Raw genomic sequence first — 26,519 nt, 5'->3', positions numbered from 1 at the left:
AACAATAATTGAAATATTATATTTACAGACAGAAAACTATTTTAACTATTATTACACAGTGTAATGTATTGCACAGGTTTTTATTGTCATGTTTTTATTGTCATGTGTCATGTGGTCTGCTGGGAGCAGAGTAGTGCAGCCTGACAGCCTTATTATTATTATTATTATTATTATTATTATTATTATTATTATCATTATTATTATTATTATTATTATTATTATTATAATATTATTATTATTATTATTATTATTATTATTATTATTATTATTACTACCAGAATCATCAACGTGACACCACTATTCAACAATCTACGTGTTCATGACGTCAGAGCAAGTCGGGATTTATTTCGTTTATTCGTGTCGGATGTAATGATTTCAACTGAGAGTCACACTAAATCCTAAATAATTTATGTGCAAATAAATGCATATTTAACACATAAATACGATGTGACCTGTGCAATGAATTAAAAACCTAATATACAAAGTAAATAAAACATAGTGGAATAAATGCCAACAATTCAGACCAGTGTTTTTAACATTTCATTCGACCTCCTACCTCTTTTTGAAGGCCAATTTTATTTTATTTTTTTGCATGCATTCCATGTCCGATAATGTTTGATTTATTAAACCTTAACCTGGTTGTATGGAGGCCTGGATAGGCCCAGTTCTACCCGATCAAATGAGGCTGTGTGTACTTTTTGCTCCGTTAACGTGAATAATATTCTGGCCAATTAAAAGTCTGGGATATAGGTGTGGGCGGGGTTGACCTTTGACTTTTGTCAAAACGTGAGAAAACTTTTACAATTTGCTTTGATTTTTAAAAAAACAATGAATGTGAGAAGGTGGAACAGGGCAGCTCTGCGGCCTTTTAAAGGAGTAAATGAATGTATGAGAGAGTTCACTCTGCAGGGTTAGGCCTCTGGTCATCCTGCAGTGTGGAGGGACTTTCTTTATTCTGGGATGTAAGATAAGATAAGATAAGATAAGATAATCCTTTATTAGTCCCGCAGCGGGGAAATTTGCAGATTTACAACAGCATAGAGTAAAGTGCACACAAGAGACATAGTAGAAGAAGACAAGCTAAAAATAAAAATAAAAAATAAAATAAAAAATAATAAAATGAAAAATAAAAATAAATAAAAACAAGTATTATAAATAAGCAATAAAAAAACAGTAGAAAAAACAACAATAACTGAAATACTATATTTACAGACAGAGAAAAAAACAACAACTATTTCAACTACTTTTAACTTTTTTAACCATTATTGCACAGTGCAATGTGCAATGTATTGCACAGGTTTCTATTGTCATGTTATTATGTTATTATTGTCAACGAGCAGTGGACCTGTGCTGCCGGTGAGCAGGAGGATGGTTCTCCATGCTCAGCTCCACAGCAGGCCTCTGTCTGTCTGCTGGTGCAGCCCGGTGAGAGGAGGTCCTCCCGGGACTCACCTGTGTCTCCACTGCGCTGTTTGCACACATTGTACATGTGAAACACGCACCTGCTGTACATGGTGACGTGTTCATTCCTTTTGTGTGTTTTTATCTTGTATATTGTTGTTATTGTGTTTGTGGCTGGCTGAGGCCTCCAAACGGAGTTTCGTTGTACAATGACAATAAAAACCTCTTTATCTCATCTTATCTTATCTTATCTTATCTTATCTTATCTTATCTTATAAGCAATAATAGTTAAAAAAAGTTAGAAATAGTTAAAATAGTTGTTTATTTTCTCTGTCTGTAAATATAATATTTCAGTTATTGTTGTTTTTTCTACTGTTTTTTTTTTATTGCTTATTTATAATACTTGTTTTATTTTATTTTTATTTTTCATTTTTTATTTTTTATCTTGTCTTCTTCTATGTCTCTTGTGTGCACTTTACTCTACGCTGTTGTAAGCCTGCAAATTTCCCCGCTGCGGGACTAATAAAGGATTATCTTATCTTATCTTATCTTATCTTATCTTATCTTATCTTATCTTATCTTATCTTATCTTATATTTATCAACTATGTGTTGACTTGCAAAAGCTTCTGTCCTATCATGTGACACTTCTGCGTCATGATTGACAGGTCGTTTAAAGCCTAAGTGTCATTTTAACGCGATAGATTTGTTAACTTTTACTGTTCTGCAACGAATGTTTCATCTTAAAACATATATTGTGTGGTTGATAATAATAAAGATCATTTATGAAAACGAGCAGCAAAGTGTTTTTTAAAAGGCAGACATGTAAAGAACAAAGGATAACACACAAAAGGGTAAATATTTATTTACAAACTGGTATAAAAACATCCAAACAAGGTCTTTAAACTAGACACCAACCGATTTTGCGTTGGAATAAAAACAAAATATAGTTGCTGGAGAAAAGTTGCATTTAACAGGTGAGTTTTTCATTCTTTTTTTAAATGAAACTAGAAGAGAATTCACTCTTAAGGGTCAAACATCAGAGGACGTCCTGCAGTCCGGAGTGACTTTTTTATTCTGGGATTTAAACGCCATCAACGAACAATTGAGCTTCATCTCCTCTGAGCTGTCGGATTAATTGGATTAAATCAATTAAACCATGTTCAATTTAAAACGACTTATTTGTCTGACGTCACACCCACGGTAAGGTGAGACGCGTGTTTTCCCTTCACGTGTCTTTAATTGTGCTGGTTTGTATTTGTCACGTGAGATTGCTGAGTCACGTTTACTTCTTCCTGCTGTGACTCAGAGCCTGACGCAGTCGTTTTACATGTAACTGTAGTAAAGTTAGGGAGGAGAGGAGAGGAGCACATCATCTGATAAACTGTATTTTTAAATGTGTTTGCCAAAATAAAGGTTTATTCAAAATAAACTACAAAACATGTCACCTGATTTTACCAAAATGTGTTTTAAAAACTCAAACCTTAAAAAAACACAGAGACGTTTAAATCACATTAGGGTCACTATAGACTTCTCATAATTCATTTAAAGGCCATCATCAGGCCCTGTTATGATATCTTCCCGGTGCATATTTTTATCTCCAGTTCCAGTTACAACATGTTTACATATATATATATTTATTTATTTATTTATTTATTTATATATATATATATTAATATAATTAATTTATTTATTTATATATATATATATAGATATATATATATATTTTTTTTTTTGAATCCACTAATAGATTTTGAAGAGTTTTGTTTGGAGCGGAATGGCAGTCATATCTTCCCTGAGTCACACCCCTCCCCCCATCTACCTGTTGGCCAAACAGAGGGCATTATTTCTCAACACAGTACAGACGAGCTCCTTCAGGCTGCTCCTGTGTGAATGTCTTCTGAACGTTAGATGTCCTGATGGGCAGGTGGGCATGTTAGCCCAAGGTGTGTTTTGAGACTAGAAAAGCGTCATACAAGTACAGTCAATTTACCATTTATGATCCAGAGAGAGAACAGCAAAATCATACACAAGTTATTGTTTCAATAGCAACACTGGACATAATGACGTCTGGACCAGGTGGCCATTCCAGTTTATTCACTTAATTATTTAATTACAACATTCCTTCCTTCCCCTCGCTCCTCACAGCAAACCTGAAATACATTTTTATGTGTGACGCATCATTATGGCCGCTGGATCACCTGTTAGTGTACACACACACACACACACACACACACACACACACACACACACACACACACACACAACACACACACACACACACACACAGAGAGAACATGACTAGACAACAAATATTTAAAATATTTCAATCTAATTTATTGGCACAGCAGGTAAACATACAGGCTAGTAGTACAAAATACATGTTTGGAATTCATGATTTAATAAAAAGTATTAGTCCCCCCCCTTAATCATATGTGTTGGACATCGAAGACCCCCCATTAACTCGAGATCCAGGAGGACCAGTCCCATTTCATGCTTTCATCTCCACATCTGAGTTTTCACCAGCGGGTCGAGATGAGACATTCCGTCTGCGGGATAAGAACCAATAAAGGCACCAATAACAACAAGAAGTACAATTATAACCACAGCTTCTGCTATTATATACAGTCAATTTACCATTTATGATCCAGAGAGAGAACAGGAACATCATACACAAGTTATTGTTTCAATAGCAACACTGGACATAATGACGTCTGGACCAGGTGGCCATTCCAGTTTATTCACTTAATTATTTAATCACAACATTCCTTCCTTCCCCTCCCTCCTCTCTTTGGCCTTCACACCACAGCAAACCTGAAATACATTTTTATGTGTGACGCATCATTATGGCCGCTGGATCACCTGTTAGTGTACACACACACACACACACACACACACACACACACACACACACACACACACACACACACACACACACACACACACACACACACACACACACACACACACACACACATCTATTCTTTCAACTCTCACTCTGTCATTGATGTTATGTTGCTGCTGCCGCTCACAGTGACGTGTTTTGGGGGACAAAGAAAATAAAAAACGCTGCACTGCACATGCAGAATTGATAATACAATAGCTCACTTTGGCAGTTTAGAATATCTAAAATATCAATCTGCAATGCAATTAACTTTATTCTTCTGTGGGCTGCAGACATGTCCACGTGCCTTAAACACGTGATATCTGTTTGCCAACCAAACTGCAGAACTAATGGTGGATTCATCTGCATTAAATGACATGCCCTCTGGCTCATGCCACTGCAGGTGTTTCTGTCACACACCTATTGAACCCAGAACTTCCTTGAGGCCATTCGAAAGTCCTTCTCCATGGCCTCGCCAAACTCCTCCCACACCCGGGTTTTTGCCTCAGCAACCGCCGCAGCTGCAGCCCTTCTGGCCAACCGGTACCTGCCTGCTGATTCAGGAGACCCCTCGGCCAACCAAGCCCGAAAGGCCTCCTTCTTCAGCTTGACGGCCTCCTTCACCGCTGGTGTCCACCAGCGGGTTCTTGGATTGCCGCCACGACAGGCACCGATCGCCTTCCGACCACAACTCCTAGCAGCAGCTTCCACAATGGAGGATTTGAACATGGCCCACTCGGATTCCATGTCCCCAGCCTCCCCCGGGATGCACGAGAAATTGTTCCGGAGGTGGGAGTTGAAGACCTTGCGGACAGGATCCTCAGCCAGACGTTCCCAGTTCACCCTCACTACACGTTTGGGTTTACCGGGTCTGTCCGGCAGCCTCCCCCGCCACCTGATCCAACTCACCACCAGGTGGTGATCAGTTGACAGCTCTGCTCCTCTCTTCACCCGAGTGTCCAAGACATACGGCCGCAGGTCTGATGACACAACTACAAAGTCGATCATAGACCTTTGGCCTAGGGTGTTCTGGTACCAAGTACACTTATGAACCTCCCTATGCTCAAACATGGTGTTTGTTATGGACAGTCCATGACTAGCACAGAAGTCCAACAACAAAGCACCACTCGGGTTCAGATCGGGCAGGCCGTTCCTCCCAATCACACCCCTCCAGGTTTCTCCATCGTTACCCACGTGAGCGTTGAAGTCTCCCAGAAGAACTATGGAGTCCCCAGTCGGCGCCCTTTCCAGAACACCACCCAAGGACTCCAAGAAGGCCGCGTACTCCGAACTGCCGTTTGGTGCATAGGCACAAACAACAGTCAGAGACTTTCCTCCTGCGATTCCCAGTCGCAGAGAGGCCCCTCTCCAGGAGTTTGGTTCCAGAACCGGTGCTATGCGTGGAGGTGAGCCCAACTATATCTAGCTGGTAGCGTTCCACCTCCCGCACCAGCTCCGGTTCCTTCCCCGCCAGAGAGGTGACATTCCACGTCCCTAGAGCTAGTCTTTGATGCCGGGGGTCAGCACGCCCAGGTTTCCGCCCCAGCCTGCCGCCCAGCTCACATTGCACCCGACCCCAATGCCTATCCCTGCGGGTGGTGGGCCCACAGGGTGGCGGCACGATGTAGCTTTTTCGGGCTGGGCCCGGCCGGGCCCCATGTGCCAAGGCCCGGCCACCAGACGCTCGCCGGCGAGCTCCCCTACCAGGTCTGGCTCCAGGAGGGGCCCCGGTTTCCCTATTCCGGGCGAGGTGCCACAACCTTGCATCGTCCGATTCATTGGGGTTTGGTGAATCGCTCTTAGTCTGACCCCTCCCCCGAGACCACTTTGCCTTGGGAGACCCTACCAGGAGCTATTGCCCCCGACAACACAGCTCTCAGGATCACTGGGGCACACAAACCCCTCCACCACGATAAGGTGGCGATTCATTGGAGGATATTTGTGTATATTTATGAAATTGTAAAAGCATTTGTGGACGCACCGTCTGAAAGGTGTTTAGATCAGTGCACAAAGGATCCGTTGATAAGAGAGCCAAAGACACAGTGGAGGCCAATTTGCATGTGAATTTGTTAAAAAATAAAAGTGCTTGGCTCTGGGGACTCATTTCCGCAGTAACATTTGCTTGTGTTGCATATGCAATTAGTCCCATTCATGTGGCCAACACCCCATATGAGGCTTTTGTTTTTTTTTAAATAAGCATTTCTATATTCTTTTTACAACTTTTAAAAAAACCGATAACATTAGTTTGATTTTTATTTATTTATTACACAATAATTCAGTCACTTTGGCGCCTTGGTAGGCCTACACCTCATCGGCCCACACACACACACACACACACACACACACACACACACACACACACACACACACACACACACACACACACACACACACACAGAGAAACATGACTAGACAACAAATATTTAAAATATTTCAATCTAATTTATTGGCACAGCAGGTAAACATACAGGCTAGTGCAAAATACATGTTTGGAATTCATGATTTAATAAAAAAGTATTAGTCCCCCCCTTAATCATATGTGTTGGACATCGAAGACCCCCATTAACTCGAGATCCAGGAGGACCAGTCCCATTTCATGCTTTCATCTCCACATCTGAGTTTTCACCAGCGGGTCGAGATGAGACATTCCGTCTGCGGGATAAGAACCAATAAAGGCACCAATAACAACAAGAAGTACAATTATAACCACAGCTTCTGCTATCATATACAGTCAATTTACCATTTATGATCCAGAGAGAGAACAGCAAAATCATACACAAGTTATTGTTTCAATAGCAACACTGGACATAATGACGTCTGGACCAGGTGGCCATTCCAGTTTATTCACTTAATTATTTAATCACAACATTCCTTCCTTCCCCTCCCTCCTCTCTTTGGCCTTCACACACAGCAAACCTGAAATACATTTTTATGTGTGACATGCATCATTATGGCCGCTGGATCACCTGTTAGTGTACACACACACACACACACACACACACACACACACACACACACACACACACACACACACACACACACACACACACACACACACAGACACACACACACACACACACAGAGAGAACATGACTAAACAACAAAGATTTAAAATATTTGAATCTAATTTATTGGCACAGCAGGTAAACATACAGGCTAGTAGTGCAAAATACATGTTTGGAATTCATGATTTAATAAAAAAGTATTAGTCCCCCCCTTAATCATATGTGTTGGACATCGGGGGGTCTTCGAGAACTCGAGATCCAGGAGGACCAGTCCCATTTAATGCGTTCATCTCCACATCTGAGTTTTCATGAGATGAGACATTCCGTCTGCGGGATATGAACCAATAAAGGCCACCAATAACAACAACACTTATAACCACAGCTTCTGCTATGGCGACTATGGTCCCCGTGTCCATCACCTTCTCTGCAGTGGTGTTCTGAGTTGGCTGCAGAAGAAAAGAGAGGAACATATAATTAATTAAAAAGAATGGTGACACTGAATCATTTGCATGATAGCAGACGTAACAGTCCCATAATGCACGTGAGATTTTTCTCTTTTTTCTTTTCTCTTTTTAAGAAGAGGGGTCCTCACTGTGGTCTGGTCCCGGTTTCTCTCGGTGACTCTCATCCTCACGTTCTCTGCAGTGGTGTTCTGAGTTTGCTACAGAGAGAGGAAAATAAAACTATAATTAATTAAAAATAATGGTGACACTGAATCATTTGCATGATAACAGACGTAACAGTCCCATAATGCACGTGAGATTTTTCTCTTTTTTCTTTTTAAGAAGAGGGGTACTCACTGTGATGACTCTCATCCTCACAGCAGCAGGATACCCACTCTTCTTCTCTCCATGTTCATCTACGGTGTAGCACATGTAGACAGCTTGGTCCTCCACCCTCACCCCATCAATAATCAGGGAACAGTCTCCCGTCAGGTAACACTCCGGAGACACAGACACATTCATCCGCTCAGAGTCGATCCCCCCGGTTGATGGCTCCACTTCATACACAAGTTCTCCGTCTTCTTTCTCCCATCTCACGGACTTCACAGGTGGGCGGGTGGTTTTGGAGTAGCATCTCAGCTGGGCTCGCTCTCCCTCAGTCACAGGTGAGTCGACAGGTACAACCACCTGCAGCCGGATGGCGGCATCGAGGAGTCTGCTGCCGCAGAAGAACTCAAACGGGAGGTTGTCGTTGTAAGTCGCACTGGTGAGGACAACAGAGGAGGTGTTGTTGGGTTCGACCCGGTCTCTGTACGGTCCCTCTCCAACCCAAACACCGTCAATAAAACGTGCCACGGTCACTCTGTCGTCATCCGCACTCAGTCTGAACGAGACGTCGGTGCATTGCCCACTGGGAGTCAACTTCACTGGTTCTCCTAATACTGCCACTTTTGCCAAACAGAGTTTGTCAGTGACAATGAGAAGGAGCGCAAAGACTAAAGAGACTAAAGAGACTAAAGAGCAGGTCATCGTCCAGCAGGAGAGCAGACAGTTATGCAGAGGCAGGGTGAATGAAAGATGAGGGAGAAGCCGGCACGAGGCTTCATTTGTAGGAATCAAGATCCCAAAAATAGAATAGGCGTGGTTTAAATCTGTAATGTGATCCTTACAAAGCACTTAATGTCCCAACCTGCTCACTGACACCTAGAGCAGTTAAAGAGCCCCCTCTGGTGCCAAGATTACGCATGTATATTTTGTCATCTTCCCGTTGGATGAACCACTATGCCCCCCCCTCCCACTGACTGCGCCTGCCTTACTCCCAGTGTTACTCATAACACTGTTACTTCCAACTTATACGTAGCGACTGTTCAGACCCCTCTAGCGACTTTGTAGCTGTTACTATAGCGCATTTTCTGGTGATTTGGAGACTTTTCTGCTGATTTGGAGACTTTTTTGGAGACTTTTCTGGTCTTTTGGAGACTTTTCTGGTCTTTTGGAGACTTCTCTGCTGATTTGGATACTTTTCTGGTCTTTCGGAGACTTTTCTGCTGATTTGGAGACTTTTCTGCTGATTTGGAGACTTTTCTGGTTTTCTGGAGACTTTTTCTGCTGATTTGGAGACTTTTCTGGTGTTTTGGAGACTTTTTCTGGTGTTTTCTGCTGATTTGGAGACTTTTCTGCTGATTTGGAGACTTTTCTGGTTTTCTGGAGACTTTTTCTGCTGATTTGGAGACTTTTCTGGTCTTTTGGAGACTTTTCTGCTGATTTGGAGACTTTTCTGGTCTTTCGGAGAATTTTCTGCTGATTTGGAGACTTTTCTGGTGATTTGGAGACTTTTCTGGTGATTTGGAGACTTTTCTGGTGTTTTGGAGACTTTTCTGCTGATTTGGAGACTTTTCTGCTGATTTGGAGACTTTTCTGGTTTTCTGGAGACTTTTCTGCTGATTTGGAGACTTTTCTGGTCTTTCGGAGACTTTTCTGCTGATTTGGAGACTTTTCTGCTGATTTGGAGACTTTTCTGGTCTTTCAGAGAGTTTTCTGCTGATTTGGAGACTTTTCTGCTGATTTGGAGACTTTACTGGTGTTTTGGAGACTTGTCTGGTGATTTTGGATACTTTTTCTGGTGTTTTGGAGACTTTTCTGGTGTTTTTGAGACTTTTCTGGTGTTTTTGAGACTCTTCTGGTGATTTGGAGACTTTTCTGGTTTTCTGGAGACTTTTCTGCTGATTTGGAGACTTTTCTGGTGTTTTGGAGACTTTTCTGGTGATTTGGAGACTTTTCTGGTTTTCTGGAGACTTTTCTGCTGTTTTGGAGACTTTTCTGGTGATTTGGAGACTTTTCTGGTTTTCTGGAGACTTTTTCTGCTGATTTGGAGACTTTTCTGGTGTTTTGGAGACTTTTCTGCTGATTTGGAGACTTTTCTGGTGTTTTGGAGACTTTTCTGGTGATTTGGAGACTTTTCTGGAGACTTTTCTGCTGATTTGGAGACTTTTCTGGTTTTCTGCTTTGGAGACTGGAGACTTTTTCTGCTGATTTGGAGACTTTTCTGGTGTTTTGGAGACTTTTCTGATGATTTGGATACTTTTCTGGTCTTTCGGAGACATTTCTGCTGATTTGGAGACTTTTCTGGTGATTTGGAGACTTTACTGGTGTTTTGGAGACTTTTCTGGTGATTTGGAGACTTTTCTGTTTTTTTGGAGACTTTTCTGGTGATTTGGAGACTTTTCTGGTTTTCTGGAGACTTTTTCTGGTGTTTTGGAGACTTTTTCTGGTGTTTTGGAGACTTTTCTGGTGATTTGGAGACTTTTCTGGTTTTCTGGAGACTTTTTCTGGTGTTTTGGAGACTTTGGTGTTTTTTTGGAGACTTCTTCTGGTGATTTGGAGACTTTTCTGGTTTTCTGGAGACTTATTCTGGTTTTCTGGAGACTTTTTCTGGTGTTTTGGAGACTTTTTCTGGTGTTTTTGAGACTTTTCTGGTGATTTGGAGACTTTTCTGGTGTTTTGGAGACTTTTCTGGTGATTTGGAGACTTTTCTGGTTTTCTGGAGACTTTTCTGGTGTTTTGGAGACTTTTCTGGTGTTTTGGAGACTTTTCTGATGATTTGGAGACTTTTCTGGCGTTTTGGAGACTTTTCTGGTCTTTTGGAGACTTTTCTGGTCTTTTGGAGACTTTTCTGGTTTTCTGGAGACTTTTTCTGGTGTTTTGGAGACTTTTTCTGCTGATTTGGAGACTTTTCTGCTGATTTGGAGACTTTTCTGGTGTTTTGGAGACTTTTCTGGTGTTTTGGAGACTTCAGTCTCACAGCAGCCTCCCGCTGCAGTCAGAGAAAAGACGCTGCATGAATGAATCGCGCAAGAGAGCCTTGACCAAAATGATGATGACCCACTCTTTCCCCTCCTGTGTGTGTGTGGAGGGGGGTCTGAAAAATAAAAAAACATTGAACCTGAATTAGGGATCCACTCAGCTGAGATTACCATCATTTTCTCACTTTCATTGACAGTTTTTTCTCATTGGAGATGGAGGGAGGAACATGTGATATTGACTCCATTTAGATTGTTCATTTTTAATTGTGCAACTGTTTTCTCTAAAAAATGTTATGGTTAAAAATGTTCATGTTTTAATGTGACTTGTTTTGCTGTTTGTATTGTGTTTGTATTTAACAGAATGCATCTTTGGTTGAGACTCATAGTGTCATTTTACAGAGACTTCCTTCTGTTATCAGTGAATTTGCCTCTGTGCACATATCTTCAGGTGACTCACCATTCAAAATAAACTACAAACAAAGTCACCTGATTTTACCAAAATATATTATAAACACTCTAAAACACCTTTAAATCAGCCTACATGCCTTAAACACGAGTTATTAGAACTAATGGTGGATTCATCTGCATTAAATGACAGATCCTCTGGCTCGTGCCACTGCAGGTGTTTCTGTCACACACCTATTGGAAATAGGAAGGAATGCCAGAAGTCCCACTAAGTTCATATAAGCAACAAGAGCAAAATAAAAAAAATAAAAAAGTTTCCACATATTCCGTTATTGGACACTATTGTAAATTGTCATATTTGTCGACTTGATTGAACTGAGTGTTTGTGTGTGAGACAATGCACACAATGTTAATTGTTGACAATGACTGGTAGGAGAGGTTTAAGTCTATTTCTGTCAATACCATGTTGGTGTGTTACTTTTGCAGTAAATCTGGCTTAGCAGAGGTAGGTGTGTGTCTGTTTGAGTGAGGGTGTGTGTGTGTAAGAGCATGTTAGGTGTGTGTGTGTGTGTGCATTATATGTTAGTTAATAACTGTATTATAATTTCATCATCATTAGGGGCCTCTCTGGGCCCCCCTGTGTGTGTGTGTGTGTGTGTGTGTGTGTGTGTGTGTGTGTGTGTGTGTGTGTGTGTGTGTGTAAGAGAACGATAGGTGTGAGTGTGTGTATGTCAAGTTTTGTAAATTTTTATATTTTCATTCTGTATGTGTGTGTGTGAGAGGAAGAGAGTGACGGAGGCACAGAGAAAGGCTGGGAGCAAAAGGGAGGAGGAGAAAGTGAATGAGGGGGAGAGGCATGGGCTGCTAATGTGTGTCTGTGTTTTATGTGGCTCTTTGCAGTAACACAGTAAAAATGTTGGCTACCCCTGGGCTAGGCCATGCACTTGGCGAGGTTGAGGATGCGATGGTGGTTTCTCTCTGGTTGAAAAACCTTGAGGTGATGTCACATGTCCGATAGTAACCTTTGGGCAGGGGGGATTTGACCCTCTGATCTGAGCTGTGTGTTGCTTGTTGATTATTATAATCTTGGAAGCCCATTCCGGTCTGGAAAGGGAAATAAAAATACTTTTTGTTTAATCATATATTTTTTATATTTCTTTTGTGAATTCTTCAATTTATTATTTATGTTTATCGACTTCTAAAGTATCACTTTTTATTCATGTTTTTTTTTTTCTTACTATGCTTTTAAACACCAAGGCAAAATCTTTTTAGGTCAATTGTCAACTTGCTGTTTTCAAATTCTTGAATATGTATATCTTAAATATATATATAAATATCTTAAACTTTGACTCACTATCTCATTTCTTTTTTTCTTTGTAACGTAACCCATTTTCTCAATATATCAAAGTGTTCCCTCCGCAAAAGGAGGCACCTCTTTTGGAATATTAGTGCTTTTTCTACTTTGTATTTCCAGTGTAGTAATACCATCTCATGTATTATTATCAGCAGGATATTTAAAGCCTTTTCAAAATGAGAGAAGTTTTAGGGAGCTGCTTGGTTTTACAACAAGGCAACCAAATTATCAGAATCAAGCTACAAGGTGTTAATATTTTAAATTTGGTTTTGAAAAAGCACATGGCAATCTGATAAGCGTTATCTTTACACTGACTGAAGCACAACAGAATAGTTTCTACAAGACATTAAAAAAGTAATGTAAAATAATTCTGCGTCAGATATACCTCAGTTAGTTCAGAGACTTTATTTCACCGTGTGTGAGCACAGAAATACACATTACAGTAACAGACATGTAATAATGTTGTATTGTTATAGATCCTCTTTGAGGAAAACTGCATTTCTTTTCTGTCCCTCCAGGCACTGACAGCTCGCTGCTGCACAAAACATTCCAACTCATTCCAGCGCGCTTTGAAAATGGGGTAAAGACCAAACAGACAATAAAAAACAGTTGTTGCGTCTGGTAAATCATCAGTGGCGAATATATTTTCCATATAAAAACATAATCCTAAAGGCATTTGTTTTTTCCATAATATTTAATGTACACATCGTATTCTTCCCATTCCCTCCCATCTCAGTAAATAAAACCAGGGGATAGTATCATGATTTAAGTAAAATAATTACAATCTAGATTACAAAACCACAAAAAAAATGAAGAGAAAAATAAAATAAAAAGCAGTAAAATGTGGCATAGTAATAGAATCAGGGCTACCAGCAGAGAGACAGAGCTATGTGCTCCACAAAGTGGTCATAGTGGTTACAAGTCACCCAGCAGCTTTCACTGTCCAAGGATAATGATACAAGAAAACCGGAGAGACTTTTGATTTACATCGCAAACCAAAGTCAATGCAAAAAAGTGATAAATTCTGTCATAAATATTGCTGCAAATATCCACATTTATAGACAGAAAATAAGCGACGGCTTCCTTATTCTTATCCAAGGACAGAGAGAAGACACAGAGACTGGAAAAAAAATAAAACAAAGAGCTAATAGCCTAATAGACTTTAAGATCAAACATACTTTGGTGGGAAATACAGTAAGCATTATATACAGCAATAATTAACAATCTATCAGAGTGTGTGTGTGTGTGTTTGGTTTCCTATTGCCGTCTGAGTGTAGTTTGGTCACAAAATAAAGGTGAAAGCGTGGGAAGGTGGAGAGGAAATATGCCCCTTTGATTTGGTTTATTGTTCTAACGCATGTGAGTTCACATCAGTGCAATATATAAATGTATATATATATATATGAATGGGTGGCCTCATTCAAGTCACTCGTTGCTGCAGTTAGCTATTGCAGAGATTCTTTTAGTAGTTTAGAGGAAAAGAGATGTTTCTTTTTCCTTATAATTGCATGTTTAATATTTTAAATGTTGCCTTTCAAGTCAGTTGTAGCACCATAGAGCCGTATTGTGAAATATACACAATTCATAACAAGCGTTTGAAACATAAAACATGCAAATTTTAAAGGACTGCACTGGTATTTTTGTGTGTTTGGGCAAAATATTTAAACTTAGTTATATTCTTACAATTCTTCTATTACAAGAATAAACGTTCACGCTCATCATATTTTAAGAAATATGTTCTACCCTCAAGGCCGTCGTTACTTTAAAATAATTTGTGTAAACTCATAAAATCAACTTTTGGAGAGTTGCATTTTGCTTGAAAGGATAAAAAACAAAGAAAGTTAATCGTTTTTGTCGGTTTTGTTATCTTCAGAGGCAGCGACTTTTCTGAAAACGCTTATTTGGAATCTGCAATATCTGAGATTTAAAACTTGAAGCCTGAAAATATATTTATGTTGTTAGAAAAGTCAAATCAAATGAGCAAAGATGGAAATCATAAAAAGAATATTGAAAAATCTGGTTGTTTTCTTCCTTAAAAGTTGCTGTTGGTCTGGTACCTGATTTAAAATGTTCAGTATTGACTGAACAAGTTTTGTTGCACCAGTAATTTGCATATGCATTTATATGCTTTGTTAATTTTGCTACTTTTCTTTTGATCTTGGAGGTACATTTCATTCTTTATAATTTTTCTCTTAATCGTGGTACTGATGTTTTACATAGAAAATGAGGTAAATACTGTACATCAGCTTGCAGTGTGTGCACATAGCACACTAATAAATGCTTTTATTTGATTCCAATGCTGTAATGAAATGACTGATTTCTGCAAAACATGCAAAACAACCAGTATGTTTTCAGAGGGTGCAGCTTTTAACGTGACCTCATCTGTAACATCGCTGCAGTTAAAGTCGTTTTAGCCGGCAGTAAATGCAAAAGAAGCAAAGTTTCAGGTGATTCTACTTCAGTTAGATCAGCTCACAAAAGTTAAGACCTTAAATCCAACAAACTCTTAAACACACCAAAGTTGGACTCAACCGTCTGAGCTGATTATCTGAAGCAGTCGTCCGGCCCTGACGTGAACCAGAGGGGGGGGGGGGGGGGGGCCACTCTCTGAGGTAGCCGAGAATGATTCCCGCCCCAAAAAAACCGACACAAAAATACAGAAAACAGACACAAAATAAACACTTAAACAATAGCACCATTGTCAGTGATAATCGAGAGAAGAGCGACGGAACTCTGCTCTTTCCATTTCCTCACTCATACTCGTTTTGTTGTTGTAATAAGCCATTCATTCATAAAAGGGGATCAAAAGACGATGTTGTTTTGACTCGATTCTTGAGGGAGGCTTATTTTCAGTCAGTCACTTGTTCTTTTTTTTTTTGATTTCCTTATAAATCACCTCATCCTCCATCATTAGCACCTCTCTTCTTGGAGGTGTTAATAGATCACCTCCATCCCTCCGCTCCTCCTCCTCCTACTACAAGAGCTTGCTGCAGACTTGGCAGCGGCTGACTCTGGAGCGCTCCTGGCCTCCCTTCAGGGTCTCCTGCGCCGGTGCGTAGACGAACTCCTGGCTGGGCTCCACGGTGGTGAGCCAGAAGCTGTACTCGTTGGCGAAGTAGTGGCAGCTGCCCTTGGCCCCGTTGCACTCGATGAACGGCGTCGCACGGAAATCCTCCAGGCAGGAGCCGGGAGACACCAGCGACTGACCGCCGCCCTCAGCGCCGGCTGCCGTGTGCTGCACAGGAGAAGGAGGAAGGTTATTACTTCATTTATTCTGTGCCAACTGCTGCTGCAGGAAAGGTACATGCATCACTTCCTGTTTGCTTTCATACTTTTTTGTTGAGGCTCTCATAGATATGGTTTTGATTTATTTCCTCGCTGGTAATCTTTTTGACCTTTTTCGAACAGAGGACATTTTATTTTGAAAGGACAGTTCTCTTCAACCTTCATTTCTACACATAGATGATTTTAATCCAAGTTTGACCTTTTGACCTGTAAGAACACACTTTGTTATTTAAAGCTGCTACGAGGAACTTTAATTTTGTGTTGGTTTTGGCGGCCCCTGTGGACAAAAGTGGTAGTGTTTCAGAGCACCAGAGTCCCTTCAGAAAACCTCTAATTTTACTGCAGCAGTGGCCTGACAGTCTGCCCCGCTCAGTCCTGGTTCTGGTTCTCTAATGCCTCCCTTCTCTCTAGTGGGCCCAGCGATTCGGCCTTGATCTCAAGCAGTGTGGTGTAGATGTTGGACTGCCAAAGCAGCAGGGAGAAGCTTTGCTCCTGGCAGGAGTTGGAGACATTGCTGCCAAGAGCAGAGCTTTCCACCTCCCACTGGAGCTTCTGACTGCAGCTCAAAGGCTGCAGCGAAGTCGTATCTGGGTCTGAGACTGTTTCATCACCAGCTTAAAGCTCCTCACAGTGACTTTAACTTCTCTGAATTTTTATTTGTAGGCCTCAAATGAGAAAATGGGTTATTTATAGTCTTGACTTTACCATGAGGAAGGAGTATCCTATCCACAGACTCCTCCAGCCGGGAGGACAGGTGGGGATGCTCATGTCCTGACTGTGGACCGCCACCGCCAGAGACGGAGCCTCACACACAGAACACCTGGATTGTTCATGCAAGAGGAGAGAGAGATTAATCCAATATCCACACAGGTGTGGAACATGTAGTTGTGACAGAAGCGTTCCTAAACGGGCGCCGGTACCTGCTGATGTAAGGTTGTATCTGCAGCTCGGCCACGGGCATCATGGGTATGGGCGCGGTTGTGGAGAGCCAGTAGGATTTGTCGTTGCGGCTGGCGTAGTAGCAGACCTCGTTGGGGGAGCAGTAGAGGAAGGGGATGGTGCTGAACCTGGGGAGGCATGACCCGGGCTGACCTGGAGACACAAAGAGAGGGGGGGGGTGACACTCTTAATTTCCAGTTTTCGGGGAGAACTAAAAAAAAAAACATGTTACGGACGGAATAAAAGTGTTTTTTTCCCGTACCGAGGTCCTGGTTGTGTGCCTTCTCCTGTCCCTCCACAAACAGCAGACTGTAGCCGTCCCACAGCTTGGCCATGCCCTGAGGACACATGGGGACCTGGGAGTTCTGGCTGTGCTTCACCAGAGTGTAGCCGATGCTGGAACTGCGGCCGACGCCACCGGGAGAGCCGGGACGACCGGTGTTACCGGTGGGACCTGAAGGAGAGGAAACGAGAAGAAACAGATGTTAGTGTTTCAACACAGAAACAGTTCAGGTGTTGGCATGAGGAGATTTATGAATTAAAAGAGCTTTTTTAAAGTATTTTTATTGTTTTTGTTTTTTATTTTCTTATATATGGTATTTCAGTGTTTTAGCTACAGTTGTCACAGTCAAATTTGTTTGATAAAAACATATATTTTTTTCTTCTTTTGATCCATTTGATATGCACAGTACTTAGATTATATTATTATTATCATTGTTAATTATTGTTTAAATAATAATAATAATAACCATATTTTGTATATATTTAATTTATTAATTTTATGTTTCTGCTTTTTAACTTTGATTATCTTTGTTAAACTGACGTTTTCTTTTTTCATGTGCCATATTTCTGAAATAATAAAAATATTAAACCCCAAGAAATATAGTAAATCAGTGTCATAATAAATTTATTTTTTAAAGATTAAGCAGCATGTAAACCTCGTAACTGAAACGTTATCGGCATCCATCTTTTAAAATTCACAACAGAAGCTCTTTTTAGGTAAAAGGTTTTATTAGATAAGTAACTATCAAACTAGATGATGATATTACGTTATGAATTATATATTGCCAAAATATAATTTAATGTCCACTTTCATATGAGGTGAGACGTAACAATGGAAGAAGTCTGATTACTTCTGTCTCTGATGATTTGAGGATATTATTGAATACGAACAGATTTTATTTTGTTTTCTACCAACTTTAGAGGAAAAATGTCACAATGTTCATTTCTTGCTTCAGCATCTGAGAGAAAACAATCTCCGACAGACACGGAGTGAGACGGACTACTGACCTTGTTCTCCAGTCGGTCCGGGGAAACCGGGGGGTCCGCCTTCGCCGATGGGTCCGGGAAAACCAGGAGATCCGGTCCGGCCCAGTTTACCCACAGGACCGGGACGACCCTTAGGACCTGCAGCAGGAAAGACAGACATTTATTATATTTTCTATTTGCATATTTATTATGTTTCTGTCACTAACTGTACTTTACTTAATCACAAACCTTTATATGCATATTATATATATTCATAAAAGGGTACTTTTACCTATGCATGTAAAAAACACTGAAACATATTATTTTATTTTTAAAACATTAAAATATCCGCTATGCAAGTAAAGGAATAGTTCAACACTTTGGGAAATATGCTTTTTTTGCTGAGAGTAAAATTTAAAGATTGATACCACTCCCATATATGAAGCTAAGGCCACCAACAGGTTAGCTTAGCTTAGCATATAAAAAACCTGTTACATCTCATTTGAAGATTTTTTTTTAACCTTTTGACAGACCTATGCTAATCTTTTATCATTGTTTTCAGCCTTTATGCTAAGCTAAGCTAACAGTTTTCATATTTGCCACACAAATATGAGAGTAGAATCAATCTTTTCATCTAGCTTTTGGCGTATTTCACAAAATATCTCACTATTCCTTTAAATACCGACAATGCGATTTTGATGAATAAGTAAGAAAAAGATGTTGGCGTTAAAGACTAAGAGCTATAATATCCTTTCACAGCTCACCTGAACGTCCAGGTATTCCAGTCTGACCAGATTCTCCGGGGACACCGGGCCTGCCAGCTGCACCGGGGAAACCAGGATCTCCGTTGACCTTCGGCGGGAAGGGTGGCGGTGCCATCATGGGCCCAGGGGCTCCCCTACCACCCGGATTACCTGGAGAGCAAGGGAGGGAGAGAGAGAGAGAGAGAGACAAGGAGGGAGGACGGGTGAAAGGGGGGAGGGGGAAATACAGGATGAACGTGTGAGCGGAACCATCATGTACCATCACAATCTACTTCTACCTGTGGAATGACTAAAGTCCTTCTACCTTGTGTTCCCTTGGGTCCTTTGCCTCCGTAGTAACCAGGTTCACCGGGGTAACCCTTGCCACCAGGACCTCCGTTGTAGCCGGCCTCACCTCGTCCTCCTGAAGAGAAAATATATAATATTTTACTTTATTCTTTTTTTTTTTAAGAGATGCAAAGAAATACAAAACCTTTTTTATTTATTTCATGTTATCATAACTTTTGTTTAAAGGCTGTTTGGAGGTCCACTTCACCTTTGAAACCGGAGCCGCCGGGGAGTCCGGGGCCTCCGGGGATTCCTGAGTCTCCTTTCCTGCCGGGGGAGCCGGGGAAGCCCGGGAGCCCAGAGTCCCCCCTGTCTCCCTGGGCTGTGCCTGGACCGGGCGGGCCGGGAGGACCTGGAAGACCTTCACGACCTGGAGGAGAGAGGAAAAACCGAGTCCAAATTAGTAAAACCCAGAGTATTAAGATAAGATAAGATAAGATAATCCTTTATTAGTCCCGCAGCGGGGACATTTGCAGGCTTACAGCAGCAAAGGGTAAAGTGCACACAAGAGACATAGTAGAAGAAGACAAGATACAAATAAAAATGAAATAAAAAAACAAGTATTATAAATAAGCAATAAACAATAACTGAAATATTATATTTTGATATTGATAAGGTCTGGAGTTAACGGTTCTGCTATCTGTACTTTAGAAGTTCTGGAGTGAGATCTACTTGTCTCAAACCTCCTCTCTCTGTCTCTTTGTGCTTTTCACACACACACACACACACACACACACACACACACACACACACACACACACACACACACACACACACACACACAGTCCACTGCAGTTAACGTTAGCGACGCCATAGGCGAATAAACGAAAGCTAACCACTTAACTCATTGTTTTGCTGCAAATGTATTTGGAACTTCTTGTATTGCTGCTCAAGAAAGACTATTTGTTTACATACATGAATAATAAAGCAATTTGGATCCTTTTCTTAATGAATTGTTAAGAAACTTTTTTCTCACAATAAATAAAAAAATAACCGATAAGACTATTGATGAAGAAACGAACCGATAAGCAGAATTGATAAGAGTGCATAGTAAAAAAAAAAAAAAAAACAAGTATTATATGTACAGACAGAAAACCAGAAAAACTATTATGGCATGAGGACATGAGGAAATGTATTTACCATACTCTCCATCCAGTCCAGGGAGACCGGGGTCTCCTGTAGGCCCAGGAACATTTGACCCCAGAGTGGGACCAGGAGGTCCGGGCACACCTGGGAACCCCTGGCGTCCAGAACCACCTGACACACAAAAACCAAACCAGCGGTCATTACTTTGATGTCATATCATTAAATATATACTCAATCAGCATTTTTTAATTCCTTCATCTCACCTGAGTCTCCTCTCTCTCCCTTCGGTCCGGGGTAGCCTGGACCTCCTGGGAAAGAGACGCCTCTCTCCCCCTTAAACCCTGGACTACCAGGAGAACCTGGACGACCTCCTGCATTCCCACCTGGATTCAAATACAACAACACCTTCAGCAGCAGCTCATCTTCAACATCTGCAAACGCTTTCCCCTTTGTCTTTATAGTTTATTCTGTATGCACGAGTATTTGTTGATTAATAACTGATTAATGCACAAAATGTTCTGTTTATCACAGGATTGTTTTGTTTTCGTTAAACGTTTATTTGTTGTCTCATTTAAATACTGAATGTCCTCATGTCATTTCTCTTCCTGCAGGACGCAGGTTATGTCTTACACGGACTGCCAGCAATATGAGAACTTTGATTATTATAAAAATGTGTAATTCGTATCCAAAAATATCATTGTAAATAAAATGATCCAGGAGCAAAACTTTCATATGAAACCTTAAGAATATTCTCTCTCATAGAGGATTGGGTGGTATATGGTTAAATGATGTAAATCTAACCTGGAATCAGAGTTTCTTAGACTTTTTAAACCATGCATCACTATACCAAACTAAATTTCCCAAGAACCACTTCCCACTTCAGAGCCACTTCGTTTTCAAACAGCCTTCGCTTTTGGTAAATCAAAAATGTATGAAGCTAACTGCTAATGTCTTTTAATTTAGTTTGAAGTTAAACTACAGACCTTGAAAGGTTCCCCTGACTCTAAAATGTTGTCACTTGCCTCTCGACTATGTTTTGGACCTTTTATTCGTTTCACACTTCCACTCGTACTGCTTTAATCAACTCCTGAGGAGTCAGAATCCCACTGCGTTTAGCTAACGTTGCTAGTGCATACCAATTCAAACGTCCCATCCAATCATATTTTATTTCCAAAATACTTAAATGATTACCTATAATTTTTTTTAAGCATAATTGTAATTTGATGTGTTCATGAAATAAATAACTGTTCTCTGTAAAAAAAAAAAGTTAATGACTTGGGAGTCAGTTGGATTATCTTGCGTACCACTAGTTGTACATGTACCACACTTTTTGGAATCACTGGTCTAAATTGTTTAAAAAGGTGAGTTGAAGATTAGAAGTTTTGGACCCAACAAACCAACAATAACAATCAGAAGTCATCTAAAGGGTAATATATTATTTATAACCTTATGTTTTTGTGAGTTTGAATCTGTTTCATGCTTCTTAAAGACTGCTCCGACAACATGCCGCAAACCCCATATTGTTTTAAAGATACTGTCAGATAGTCTTGAGTAGGTACGTGTTCAACATCCTGGTCGCTATAGAAACAGACGTGACTGTGACAGTGTAGATCTATCAGCTCTGTTTGAAATGGATCAACTCTCTTCTGAGACCGTCAATATTCCACAAAAACCTTGACAACTAGAAGTATAACTTGTGTGTGTAATGAGGTCCTTGCCTGGGGTTCCAGGGAGGCCTTTAGGTCCACCAAGGCCATTAAGTCCGTCCAAACCAGGAGGTCCGGGTAAACCTGTAAAAAACACAACAGAGTGTTTGTCTACAGAACCTGCTCATATTTGTAACCTCGTCTCACGTGGAAACAGAGAGTTAATAATTCCCTCACCTTTGGCTCCAGGACTTCCAGGACCTGCAGGCAGACCAGGAGACCCATCTAGTCCTCTTCTTCCTGGGTATCCGGGCTGGCCCTTCTGCCCGGGGAAACCAGGGGAGCCTGCAGAGGAGACGAGGAGGCACATGTGTTAATATCTGAATCTGGCTCTCTATCTGGTGTCTGGAAGGAAATGAAGCGGCCTCTCTCACCCATTATTCCAGGCCGTCCTCCTTCACCAGGAGATCCCTTCCCTCCGGGGAAACCTGGACCTCCCGGGAAGCCGTTGTCGCCGGGGGCGCCGTCGTTGGCGCGGCCACCTGAAGAGAAACAATCAGATGTAGGTTATCAGATGTCTGGTAGAACAGGGGATGAATTAAACCAGATGTCAACACAGGAGCGTGAATCTCCATAAAATAAAATGAAAACAAAACAAAAACTGCCTTTTTTTCTGTTTTTATAAAGAAATAAAAATACATACTAAGTGTTTTGTGGATTTTAACAACCTTTTCTAAAGTTAAGAGCAGTTTTAAGGAGCTACTGTTGGAAATTCCAGAAGAAACATTTATATTTATGTCAGGTCGGGTTGAGGTGGGTCTTACCTGGGTAGCCTGAATCTCCTGGCTGGCCTTTAGCTCCTGGACTTCCGGGATAACCGTAACTTTCTCCGGGTGCACCTGAAGAACAAAACACGCGGGTCAAACGATGGATCTATGTATTCATAACTACATGTGATTCTTTTTTTTTGGTTTGCGTGAAATTTACACCCACCTTTGCCACCGGACCGACCGTATTCTCCAGGGTTGCCAGGGAAACCAGGTGAACCGTCATCACCCTGAAAAGAAGCCATCAGAACTTGAGTCTCGTTGGTTGAACTTGTTGCATATTTGCGTTTTGTGAGTGTGTTTGTTTGTTTTTTACCCGTGGTCCAGACATGCCGGGGAATCCCACGATTCCAGCTTCTCCCTTCGGTCCGGGGAAACCTGGCGATCCCGGTCGCCCGGGGAAACCATTATCTCCGGGCTGCCCTTTACTCTGCTCAGCATAACCAGGAAGTCCAGGTAGACCCTGACGACCAGGCAGACCTGGAAAACCCTTGTCACCTGAAACCCAGAAAATGTGATCACACAAGGGCGGTGTTATGTGCTTTGTTGTGCTGCTGTGATCAAACTATCACGTTTTACATAAACAGTCTGTGTCTTTTAAATAAAGTAAACAGGAAGTAGCGTTACCTCTGGGTCCGGGGAAGCCAGGGAAGGCGCTGCCTCCAGGTACTCCGGGTTCTCCTTTCGCCACAAACCCTTGATGGACAACAGGACCGGGCAAGCCGGGGAGACCGCTGTATCCTCTCTCACCTACAGAAGTAACAACATATTGATGTTAGCATTAATGAAAGTGCCCTAAAAAGCTGGACATTTTAGTCTTACTTCAGTCAAAGAAAAACCCTTACTACTTTATTATAGCTTTAGTCAATGAAAACGGCTTTAGTCATCAGAATATATTGAACATTCTAGTCATTCTAGTTGATTTTTCCAAAGCCTTGTCATCATTGTTAACTTTAACTGAAGTATATATATATACACATATCATTTTTTGTCTCCTCTTTCATCAACAACAACAGAAGTAAAGAAAGATTTAAATTTTTTCAGACAAAATTGCATGTTGATATAATCACAGTTAGTGTCTCTGAACCTCGAGTTTTTCTCAAAAGAAGAATCTGAAAATTACACCATTTATCACCATCATTTAGTCAGCAGCTGTAAAGCAGATAATATCATCGGATTGTCAACTTTCAGACAGTCCTTGAACACATCACGTATGATGACACTTCTGTCAGGAAAAACAAGCAAATAAAAGCTTAAAATGTTGGTATTTCATCAAAACTACTTTAAGTCTCAATCAAAAGTTTGCCACTCTGCATTCCCTGCTTTTAAGATAAGATAAGTGATAAGACAATCCTTTATTAGTCCCACAGCAGGGAAATTGGCAGGATTACAGCAGCAGAGAGGATAGTGCAAACAATAGACATAAGTAAAAAACAAGATCAAAACAAGTTTTATAAATGAGTAAATAAGTAATAACACAGTAAAGAATAATAAATAAGTTAAAAAGCTAAAAATCCACAACAACAGATTTCTAGCCATGATTGTTCTGTTTTCACAGCACTGCAGGAGTCATATACTTCAGCGATCGTCCTCTGCTACTGTTCCGGACACTCTACCTTTCTGTCCGGGGAATCCGGGAGCGCCGGGGAGTCCGTCTCTTCCGGGTCCTGCAGCCTCTCCTTTCGCTCCAGGAAACCCTGGGTTTCCAGGACGACCAGGTCGACCAGGGAAACCCATCAGTCCTGCAAAACCTCTTTCACCTGTGGAGAAGAATCACACAGAATCCAAATCCTCACTGTTAGGAGACGTTAGAACATTAACTGTGATGATGAAACAGTTTAGCTCCGGCCTACCCTTCAGTCCCGGGATTCCTGGAACTCCATCTCTAGTTCCTGGTCCTGGAGGTCCAGGGGTCCCCTTGGCCCCGGGGTTCCAGTAAAGCCGGGCTGTCCAGGGGTTCCCTTCATTCCAGCCGGACCTGGGAAACCTGGGTCTCCTCTTTCTCCCTTACGACCGGGGAAACCTGGCAGAGGACCGATGATGACACGAGACGGATGGCGAGACGGACAAAAGAAAGACGGATACTGTCAGATACTGATCATCAATGGACACATCTATCTAACATAGTGGATAAATAGATAAATATCATATTATGAGTATTCATTTCACTTATTCAGACACAAAACTTATAAAGAGAAAGACAAAAACTCATTAAAAGCCAACAAATATAAACTTACCTTTATTTTTTAAATAATAAAATCACTTACCTTCAACACAATAGTACATTTATTAATAAATATAGCAATTTATGAATTATTTCTATTCTTAATACACATAAACACACATAAAACTAGGACATCAATGTAAACACTCACAGGTTCCTTTACATTGTTTCATTGCCCTGGTTAGGCTGCAATTGCACTTGTCGTGGCTAATTTCAGATGAAAATGCAGTGATTTAAATATTAAAACCTATGCCAGATCATATCTGTAATTAAACTGAAATATCTCGTTAGATATGTTTTAAAACACAAGTGCAATTCCAGACCGAATTAGCGAGGTTCAACCATCTTAAGTTTGTTTGTCCCACAGGAGAGCGTACTACTACTACTACTACTACTGCTTACATTCTTAAAAAGAGAACCCGTTTTCAACACATCCACGCAGCTTCATTAAATCGTCATAACTTGTCACAAATTTCTGAGAAATGCAGAGATGAGTTGAAAATTCAAAGTCCTTTTTTTAAGTGTGAAGAAAATGCCTCTAAGGTCATTGATGCAGCGACATTGTTAAATAGCATTTGAGCCCAAATCTTTAGTTGCCACACTATGCAATGATAAACACATCTAGTACAGATTACGATTCTAGATGCACTTGGACTGCGAGGGTTAGTGTTGGCTGCAAAAAAATTAAAATAAAACCAAACATCAACTGTCACATTTCTTGAGAACTTTCTGTTTCTGAATCTCTCACAGCTAAAATGTCCATCTTGAGCCTTTTTTTCTAAACATTAATCGAGGTGTGAAATTGTGTTTTTTGTCGAATCAGCTTTCTTTCAGTCCGGTGTCTTACATTCATTTCCATGCAATGACAGAAACAAATTAAATAAATAAGTGAATAGAGCTCCCCTGAATGTCTTTTTTGAAGATACATGCAGAAAAAAAACAAGAAGAATTTAGTAAAAAATGAGGCTAATATTTATAAACAAAAAAATAACAATAATTTCTTCCCTCTCCCTTTGCAAAAAAAAGACAAATTGCACTTCTGCTTTTCATTCTTTGTCAATTTGCACCTCAATCTTACTTCCAATATCAAGGAAAGGTAAACATTTTTTAATTCTGCATAACTACGGAGCGACTCCATCTGCTGAGGATGATTGTGATCAAAGAAGGACGATCAAAATAGCTCGCAAATAATTAATTCAATCTGTTAAATAATTTGCAAAGTATGTGTGATTTGTAGTTTATGTCTTTAAATATGCAAAAACCAAATGTATTGTCCTTAAATGAGCATAACTCTGCTGCCTTCTAGATAATAATTTGATCATTCACATGATTCCAGAAAAACAAAATGATAGATTTTACTGCTAAAAAAACATGGTTAGAT

General features: G+C 40.7%; 1 protein-coding gene across 1 annotated transcript in view; it reads right to left on the bottom strand.

Annotated features, from left to right (window-relative positions):
• Positions 1-15,381: 15,381 nt before the first annotated feature.
• LOC129093753 (collagen alpha-6(IV) chain-like) overlaps positions 15,382-26,519 on the bottom strand; it is a 114,700-nt gene continuing 103,562 nt past the window's right edge. Inside the window, 20 exon segments of the mRNA XM_054601868.1 lie at positions 15,382-16,027; positions 16,783-16,897; positions 16,998-17,169; positions 17,279-17,470; positions 18,307-18,423; positions 19,029-19,178; positions 19,333-19,431; positions 19,564-19,725; positions 20,496-20,612; positions 20,705-20,824; positions 22,160-22,231; positions 22,325-22,432; positions 22,522-22,629; positions 22,912-22,986; positions 23,081-23,144; positions 23,231-23,412; positions 23,542-23,664; positions 24,531-24,674; positions 24,768-24,827; positions 24,830-24,937. Of these exon segments, the coding sequence (XP_054457843.1) occupies positions 15,767-16,027; positions 16,783-16,897; positions 16,998-17,169; positions 17,279-17,470; positions 18,307-18,423; positions 19,029-19,178; positions 19,333-19,431; positions 19,564-19,725; positions 20,496-20,612; positions 20,705-20,824; positions 22,160-22,231; positions 22,325-22,432; positions 22,522-22,629; positions 22,912-22,986; positions 23,081-23,144; positions 23,231-23,412; positions 23,542-23,664; positions 24,531-24,674; positions 24,768-24,827; positions 24,830-24,937 (2,549 nt within the window). The 3' untranslated portion in view covers positions 15,382-15,766.

This window comes from Anoplopoma fimbria, chromosome 7, assembly GCF_027596085.1.
Source record: "Anoplopoma fimbria isolate UVic2021 breed Golden Eagle Sablefish chromosome 7, Afim_UVic_2022, whole genome shotgun sequence".
Classification (NCBI taxonomy): Eukaryota; Metazoa; Chordata; class Actinopteri; order Perciformes; family Anoplopomatidae; genus Anoplopoma; species Anoplopoma fimbria.
Note: the sequence above shows the minus strand (reverse complement) of the source record. Positions and strands in the feature narration are given on the sequence as shown.